The sequence below is a fragment of the Primulina eburnea genome, chromosome 15 (assembly GCF_022965805.1).
Source record: "Primulina eburnea isolate SZY01 chromosome 15, ASM2296580v1, whole genome shotgun sequence".
In the NCBI taxonomy this organism is placed as follows: Eukaryota; Viridiplantae; Streptophyta; class Magnoliopsida; order Lamiales; family Gesneriaceae; genus Primulina; species Primulina eburnea.
This window is the reverse complement of record NC_133115.1, coordinates 14,673,455-14,682,966: the sequence shown is the minus strand read 5'-3', so window position 1 is coordinate 14,682,966 and position 9,512 is coordinate 14,673,455. Positions and strand designations below refer to the sequence as shown.

General features: G+C 35.5%; 1 protein-coding gene and 1 long non-coding RNA gene across 2 annotated transcripts; one reads left to right on the top strand and one right to left on the bottom strand.

Moving 5' to 3' along the window:
• The first annotated feature begins 445 nt into the window (after positions 1 to 445).
• Positions 446 to 7,013, top strand: LOC140813571 (uncharacterized). Its single transcript, XM_073172145.1, has 12 exons — positions 446 to 938; positions 1,509 to 1,692; positions 2,433 to 2,501; positions 2,577 to 2,675; positions 2,816 to 2,895; positions 2,978 to 3,788; positions 4,090 to 4,772; positions 5,176 to 5,260; positions 5,371 to 5,422; positions 5,516 to 5,565; positions 6,414 to 6,461; positions 6,564 to 7,013. Exons 1-12 carry the CDS (start codon positions 604 to 606, stop codon positions 6,738 to 6,740), a joined length of 2,673 nt encoding a protein of 890 aa, XP_073028246.1. The 5' UTR covers positions 446 to 603; the 3' UTR covers positions 6,741 to 7,013.
• Positions 3,653 to 4,083, bottom strand: LOC140813573 (uncharacterized). The gene is made up of 2 exons (XR_012113979.1): positions 3,896 to 4,083; positions 3,653 to 3,803 (listed from the first exon to the last, which is right to left on the bottom strand). It is a non-coding gene; the product is annotated as an uncharacterized lncRNA (long non-coding RNA).
• Positions 7,014 to 9,512: the final 2,499 nt, after the last annotated feature.

Here is a 9,512-nt window from a genome sequence, read left to right as displayed (position 1 = left end):
AATTTAAGATGCTTATACTTTATTTTGAAAAATAATAGTTTTAAGTTTTGGTTTGATGGTTTTCGATTTTATGTTATGCATTATGTTCTTTTGAATTTTCAAATAATAGGTTGGTTAGTATTTTAAATGATGCAAATATATATATATTTATGTAGTTGCATATTTTCGGCCGAAAGCAAGTTTGGGAAAAAAAATTCTAGCATATTTTAAAAAAAATTGGACAATAAACGATTCATAAACAACTGAATTGGCAACTTACAAAGTTCAAGTCCTTCAACCCTTCTCAACTTAGAAGTCAAAGTTTTTTAAATTACTTTTTTTACTTGTAAAATAATTTTGTTTTAGATGAGATTTTAATAATAAAATTAAACTAAAAATTATAAATTATTTTGAAATTATAAGCTGGAATGGTAAACTAACCTTTGGAAGGGCTGATGGCCTTGCAATATAAAGGGGTGACATCAACCCTCACTCCCTATCATTTTTTATTCCTTCTTTTCCCACTGCAAAATTCGAACAACAAGCACTGAATTGGACCCGCTCCCCACGCCATTTGCATAAACTCCGCTGAAATTCCTCTCAGGATCACTACATGTTCTTCAAATGGAAGGTCCACCCCCGCAATTGCTGTCGCCCAGACCGCAACACTACTCTGTAAGGAGGTATAGCCACCATAATCACCGAGGGGAAGGCGGGGGGCCGGTGGAGATGACGAAAGAGACCTCGCTTGCGGAAATCAGTGATGCTAATAACACCGAAGAGAGGCGTGGCGGCGTCCATATGCGCCGCGCGTCTCTGGATTGCAACCTCGCCTCACTTTGCGGTCACATTCAGTTAGAGGGGTTTAATAATGGTGTGTTCTCCGACGTCGTTTTGAACGCTATGGGGTCCACTTATCACCTCCACCGCCTCGTTCTATCGCGGAGTTCTTACTTCCGGTATTTTCTACGGGGGGATTTGCCTTTGGAATAATGTATTGGGTCTTATTGGTTGTAAATATTTTAGAGGCTCCTGAAGTATTGTTGTTATTGGTGGATTTTCAAATTCATTTTTACAAGGACTATTAAAATTTAATGTTTGTGGTGATACGGCGAAATTTTGTAATTTGTTGTTTGAGTCGATCGGTTGTATGTTCGTCTCAATGTTGCGGGGGATTAAAATGGGCATGCTATGCATAATGTTGGTGTTATGTATAATAATTTTTTGAGTTTGGTACTAGAAAACTTGTTAAAGTGTGAGGCCAGCTGAGTTGCAGCTGGAATCCAGAAGCAAAGTTTCTTGTGTGTAAATCCTTAAACATGGACTTACAAAAATCATATTGTGAACAATGTGAAGATGGTTTGAACACTTTTTCATTGTTATAGGTTTAACAGCATCATAGAAAAGTGAAGAAACTAACATGCTGCTATTTTTCTCAAGTGATTTCTATCTTTGTCGCCTAAGAGTTCCCCTTCTTTTTCAGGATTATGTAAAATAGTTGTTTGTGTTGACTATAAACTGATATGCAGGAATATGCTTCAGGGCCCTTGGAAAGAAGCCAACGCACCTACTCTCACTTTGCACGTAGATGATAAAAATGTTAATGGTGAAGCAATGACAACGGCTTTGGCGTATCTGTATGGACATCATCCTAAGTTAAACGACAATAATGCCTTTCGAGTTCTTGCTGTTGCTTCTTTTCTTGATCTTCAGGTAACAATGTTTGTCTGTAATACCATGTCTTCTTAAATCTTCATCTTTTGTGTTAAATTCATTTACATAATCAAAGTTTACGTTGTTATCCCACTGAATATATGAGCTGTCTCCCCTCTTTGTTTTTCTATTGAATGCCTAGGAAAACAAAAATGGATGTACAGTCAATAGTGTCACACGAGCATTGAAGGAAAGAATTTGAACTTGTAGTGATGCATCCAGGGGATTGTCAGTTGTGTGAAATGTAATTTGTGTGTTGCTCCCATTATGCGTAGCTACCTTTTTTGTCCTTGGAGCTAACTTTGTTGTGTGGAAAATTCAGGAGCTCTCTCTATTTTTTCCCCTTTTGACCCATTGAACTTCTTAAGAGTTGTTATTAAGAAAAGAAAAATCTGATATTACTGTTGAAGCTTCTATTTGCAGTCATATCTTTCCCGTAGTACTTATTTGACGTCGTCACAAATTTACAACTGTTAAGAACATTTCTCACAACGGAAAAAAATTAGATTAGAAATATATTACCATTGAAATTAAGGTTACCAATGAAAAATGTAAATTGCTTCACAATGTATCTTTTGTGTTGGTCAATTGGCATCATTTGAGCTCCCAGGCTTCCGTTCTTCTGCCATAAGTTTCAGAAGGTTTGTTGAAAAAACGAGAGAATGGTGGCTAAGTCTCTCAACCTCACTTTTTTATCTATGTTTTCCATCTTGTCTTTAAATCTGGACTTTTTTGTGCAGGATTTATGCTCAATTTGCACAGATTTCATTATAGCTGAACTGTGGTCTTCAAACTTCCTAGCATATCAGGTCTTATAATTTTTTTGTAATAACATCATGCTCTTGATAAGAGTTTGCTATGGAGTCATGGCCATATTAATATAGGTTTTTGCTGAGAGCCAAGATTACGGGATACATGGGGAACGCGTTAGAAATGCTTGTTGGGGCTACCTTTGTCAAAGTGGTGCCCAAGAATTGAAAGAGGTAGGGCATTCTCAGAACATACTGTTCTGGTCTTAGAAATTATTTTCTTCGAACTTCTCAGTGGTTGGAGGGCATTGATGTTTTTTTTCCCTTTCCTTTTTAAGACGTGTATAAGCTGTGTTAACTCTTATTTGTTTCAGGTGCTCCCCAAACTTTCCTCGCAAACATTGCAGGCTTTACTCACATCAGATGAATTATGGGTGCCTAGTGAAGAGAAACGGTGAGAAAATGAAGCTGCTTGTAATATTTTGTTGTAGTGAAAGTTGTGACAAAGGCTGAATATTTTTTTGGAATGTCAAAAGGTTTGAACTGGCACGGTACACTCTTCATGCAAAAACTAAACTATGCGAGACAGAACATTATGATCAAGGAAGTTCGAGTTGTGAGGTGGTAACGGGTACACAATTTGATTCTCCAAAAGTAAACAAAAAACCCTTGGCAGATGAGAACCCAAAAAACACGTTGGAATCTGAACACGGCTGTTTAAAATTGAAAGATGAGGTTGAGGGGCACAGTACAGCTCATAATATTCTTGTTGAGCTTGTGGATTCTCATTTGGATGTTGCCAACGGTAAACAAAAATTGCCAACCGCATGCAGCCAATCAAATTTGGAGTCAAGATACTCTTGCACTGTCGAACAAAGTTCAGCAAATAATACATTTTGTGCGCATGATTTTAGTGCCTCATGTTCATATCTGAATATGCACATTGGTATTGGAATGAGTGGATCAACTATTAGTGGTTTGGCCATGGAAGGGCCATCAGGTGAAGATGCATGCTATCAATTGAATGGTAATTGGACACCAGGAGATCAAATGCACTGCTTATCAATGAATCCTTCATGTAATGTGCTGATGCCTAATGAATGGGAAAGATGTAACATGCCCCCTCTGGCATGGGGTGGTAGGATAGTGGATAGAAGAGAGGCAAAAACTTGCTTTAAACGGCATTGTGGGATGAGCAGAGAAGATTATGATTCTTTTGTCAATATTTTTGAAGGTTGCTCTCTTTTATATTGCAACATGTCTTTTGAAGCACTGTTGAATGTGAGAAAACATCTCGAAGAAATGGGCTTCCCATGCAAAGCTGTGAATGATGGTTTATGGCTGCAGGTATGTTACTGAATGCTTGATTACATGGTACTTTTGATACTGTTGCTATGGAGTAAAGGATCAGATATGACCATACTTCTGGATGCAGCTAAATTCTTAAATTGGACGAGGGATGTGACGTGACATACACCATATCCATTGCACCATTTGTATTTGCACAAGTTCAAGATGTTCTCTTTAATTTATGTTACAGCACTATTTATACTTCCTGTATCCAGAACTTTGGCCTCATTTTTTTGATTTATTTGATAGATAATGCATTCATCTTTTGTTTTGTTTCTGGATTTCTTGCATATTGTAGATGCTGTTAAGCCAACAGGTGCAGGAAATTGGTGCAGATACATGCAAAAATTGCTGCCTCATTAGTGTAGCATGTGCATGTAGGCAGCAACCTGGCTACTCACGTGGAGTTACAGCAACTGGATACCACATCCAAGATCACGATCCTAATAGTTTATCAAATGATATCGGGCAAGTCTATGTCACTAGCTCTGCTCATGGGGAAAGAAGTGGCCTTTTTAGGCCTGTTCGTGTGCATGTCAGGGGGAATATTGATGGGCTAGCTGGAATCGGACGTGGAACTACTTTTGTGCCTACAGCTGCTTGGCCTCCGACTCGTTATGTCTTTTCTCGTGTACCATTTGGTATGGGCAACCGCCAGCAACTTCCTGCTAATGATGATCCAGAAAATAGAACTGACAACAATGGAGATCTTGCTGGAGATGGATTGACAGCTTTGGTGGGGCTCAGTCAGGGATCAAATGATATAACTAATGTACATGAGGTGCCCATGGGTAGAGAATATGAAATGGGTATTCGAAGCAAACTCACTGAATCTTTATCCCCTGGGCAAACTACCAGTGGTGTAGCCGTAGAAGTGGGCTCACACGAGCATGCTATTGGGATTGAGTGGGCCAATGAAAATAGTGCTATATCATTGGATCTGAAAACACCTTTGAGTCACTTTCCGCCATTTCGCTTTGGGTAAGCTACCCTCTCTTTTGGCATCCATTGTGATATCTATTGTGATTTGTACTTTCAAAAATCATGTTTAAATCTGTTCAGGTAGGTTTGGCTCCATTTCCAAATTGATTTAGATAGAAGGCTGCTGATTGGTTACTTCAATTTATTTATTTTTACTTGTTCATGTTGTTTACTTCGGAAGGAACTTGAGTTTATCTTTCTTCCAAATTTTCTCTTGGAATGAAGGTTAAAGACAATGTGATGTAATAGACAAAATTGTATCCTTTTTTGTTTGACTCATTTGACCAACAGGCAAACATTGGGAGACATAAATGTAAACTATATTTTTTAACCTGATGTTTACTGCTGGAATAGACTACAGTACCTTATTATGCTTGGTAATTACCCTTAACTGGTTTTTCAGGGTTGAATTTCATGAGGTACATAGACTTAATGATGGTCAAGTTAAGCATTCTCCTGAAGTATTTTATGCTGGTTCCTTGTGGAAGGTATAAATAGATTGTGTCTTCTCTTAACGTTGATTAGATCGCAGTTAAATTCTCTTTGATTGCTTTGAGTTTACTCATTCAAACACTTTTATGTTTTTTGCATTTCTTAGGTTAGCATCCAGGCTTTTAGTGATGAAGATCCTCAAGGACGCCGAACTCTTGGTGTGATTCCTAAACTGTGAATTAGACTAACTTTTGCTTTATAATAACAGCGTTGTTTTTATGGCGTAATTTTCTTTACCCACTGTTCCACAGGTCTGTTTCTTCATCGGCGGAAGGCGGAGATTAGTGACCCACTTAGAAAGGTGAACTTTCCAGTTTCCTTTTGAGATTTATTTTACATTGCACTTGGGCAACCTAAGTCCACATTGTGCTAGATTTTGGGAGCATTTGGAAGGCCTAATGCAGTTTAACCATCTTTGAAGAAGCTGGTTCCAGCCAGCTTTGATTAGAAAGTAATTCTTATTTTGATTTCTTGCATTGTGCATGTCATGATCCATCAAATTAACCCTGGCTGGGCTGATGATGTGAGTACATGGAGCATTTTTCATGCCATTCTCATTCTCTGTTTTTAGCCAAGGACAAAAATGCTTAACTGGCGTATTGGAATGATTGCTAGATAATATTTGATTAAAAACTAAACAATAAACAGCATGCTTCGGTAAAATTTTGCATAAAGTCTTAATCTTAAAATAGTAGAACCAAATTATTTTTGGTTTACTCAATTCGGTCATCATCGTAATACTTGAACTAAAATCAGACATTCTAGTCTTTCTCACGCACGAGATTGCTTAGCATTATGATCAAACTCACGATACTGATTTTTAGTAATTTTACTAGGATAACATTCTGTAAAATTAATTGTGAAAATTTGAATGAACCTACAAAAGATTTTCATGAAATCATTTTTGTACAAATAAATTTTTTTCTTAGTTTGTTTTGTTATACTTGATAACCTACTTCTGTGGGAGTTTTTTTTACAGTTTCTTATTTGCCATGTCCCAGCATCATCTCAATTAGTCAGATTTCTTAAAGATCTAGAAAACTCTGCCTTTTCAATTTTTTTTTAATCGATGACAATACTTTATAGCTTATCTTGATTGTAGCAACACAATTGATGCATGGTAATTTCTCTGACTATTGTGATTTGTAGGTCCATATGTATGTGGATTCACGAGAGAAGGTTACTGCTAGATATCAGGTGAACTAACCATTCAAATTACTTTTTTGCAAGAACGTTGCATAATTAGTCTAGTAGCTATAACGTGCATTAAACATTGTGTTTTGATCTTTACTCTTTTAGTTGGTATGCCCGTCGAAGAGAGAAGTAATGGTGTTTGGGAGCTACAAACAAACAGGAACACTTTTACCAAAGGCTCCAAAAGGATGGGGTTGGCGAACAGCTTTGTTATTTGACGAGCTTGGTGATCTCCTCCAAAACGGAGTGCTAAGAATTGCCGCTGTCGTGCAGCTCATTTGATACATTTTGAGGTAGTCTATGGACCCTGTCAAAGGAAAGCTGTTCCATTTTTCAAGAACTTTTAAAAATGTATAATACCCTTCTTTTTTGTAGTATGTAATGCCTTCTTTTTATTCCTCTCCTGTTCTCCTCCTGTTCTGGTTTCAGATGGAAATGCACTGAATTATAGCTGCCTCTTTTTCTCACAGTGGTCACTTAAATCAAAGCTTGTGTTGTGTATCAAATTCCGTTATCAACAACTTATCTTTTTGTCCAAGCTAGCTTACTTCGAAATTTATGTGTTCTTCAGTGCTACCTGTATAACTTTATTCTTCACACACCCTGATGAATCCATTGGATCTTTCTTCAATATTCAATCGACAGATCCAATAATTAAATATCACTAAATTTAATTTACTGATTTTTAATTGCTTTGGGAATGTTAGAAGCCAAACCGAAAGATTTACGTTCCATGTAGCATTATGGACAGTTCTTCGTGGTCATGTTTGTACTCTCGGGCCATCTAACGAACAAGGGGTGCACGTCTGTTGCTTTATGTTTTTCAGCTTTGTAATGCATTGGGAGCATTACATGGATTCGAGGTCTTGACTTTATAAACTGGCTCATCGACTGTAATTAGCATTAAACTTACCAAGGTTTGTGGTAGGGATCCGCGCCTCCAGATTGGATATGTAATGTTTCTGGCCACAGGTACACGGTCATAGGCAGGATCTCTGTGTGTGGCTGAAAACATTTTCAAAAAAGATTTACTTTGGCACTTCTTTTGGCTTCTCGGATATGTGACTTCAAATTTTGTTAGTTATGTTTTTATCATATTCATGTTTAAAATTTATCCTTAAATATAATTTAAACTAGTCCTCCTGTATACTCAACTGGAAATCTATTTTTCATACAAGTGTTCTTGTTAAAAAATAAAACTAAAATCGGAAAAAAAATTAATATTTTTAATATTTTCAATAAGTTTGATTTTTTTATATAAATTTATTTTTTCACGTTAACTATAAAGAAAAGAAATAGGGAGGCTAAAAAATAGAAACAAAGGTTGTTAGTGTTGAAAATTAATATTAAAAAATAGGTGTATTGAATACTTGAATGTTGAAAATAAGAGTTATAAAAATTAGAAATTTGTGTGTGATGATGAATGTAATGATGTAATTTATTTTTTTTTATTATTACCAAAGAAATTCTATAAATAGTTTCACCATTTGTGAAGAATTTACAATTGAGTTGAGAGAAAAATATTATAAAGTGTGTAGTTTGATATTTTTGAGAGTTTGATATTTTTGCTTTTTCACCATAAATTTTTACTTTTTCATAACACGTTATCAGCACGAAGCTCTAAAAGTCCTCGATACTTTTCCAAGCTCCAAAACAGAAGAAAAATATAACAAAGTAGTAATATTTATTTTACTGTTTATTTATTTATTGTGTATATATTTAATGTATAATATAATGTTATAATAAAGATCAGATCTAATAAAAATAAATTTTTCAAAAAAACTTGTTATAAATCCTGGGATGATGTTAAGACGACATCTCATACTCTTGGTAAGGGATACAACAAGTATAAAAGCTTATAAGGTTTTTAAACAAAATACCTTATGACACTTTATTATAATAATGTGATATGATATACATAATTATTTAAACCTGACTAATATTATATACACCATATTATTACCATAAAATTATACAAATACATACATTTATTTTATTGAAAACCAACGGTTATAAACGGTAACAAAATGGCTAGTTTTTGCCCTATAAATATAATCTTACAAACACATTCAATCACTCCAACTTTCTCTTCTTTTCTAAAAATAATTCTTCATCAAATTTTCGAAAAAAAAAGAATATGGTTTTCTCAAGGTTATTTTTAATTATTATGGTTATAATACTCACGAATCTTGTATTTATCGGAGAATATCCTCCTCGTGTGTTTTCTTTATTTTTACGAATGTTTGTACTTGTTGTTTATCCATTACTTTGTATTGCAATATTCATTAACTAATAAAATGCATCATAATTTTTTTTAGTACCACCATGTCAAACTTGGCAAAGCTCGAATTCATCGCTCTTGATATTACGGGGAAAAATTATATGATATGGACTCTCGATGTAGAAATGCATCTTGAGTCACTGGGTCTAAATAAGACCATAAAAGAAAATAACATATCCACATCACAAGAAAAGGCAAAATCCATGATATTTTTGTGTCGACATCTCGACGAAGGATTAAAATGTGAATATCTAATTGAAAAAGATCTCATGACTTTGTGGAAAACAATAAAAGAAATATTCGAACATATAAGGGAAGTTATACTTCCGACCGCTCGGGATGAATGAAATACGTTGAGATTCCAAGATTTTAAGAAAGTCAGTTATTACAACTCGACGATGTATCGAATAATCTCACAATTGAAATTTTGTGGGCACGAGATTACTGAATTAGAAATGCTTGAAAAAAAAATTTCACTTTTCACGCATCGAATATAACTCTACAACAACAATATAGAGTGCGTGGATTTTCGAGATATTCAGAACTTGTCGCATGTCTCCTTGTGACGGAAAAGAATAACGAGCTGTTAATGAGAAATCATCGGGCACAACCCACTGGTTCAACGGCATTTCCTGAAGTAAATGTCGTAAGCAAAAATGAATTTAAATCTGAAAACCAAAATCAAAGTTATAGACAAGATTTTGGTCGAGGACGAAATCGAGGTCGTGGTCATGGACGTGGGCGTGGACGTGGAAGTGGTCATGGTCGTGGAC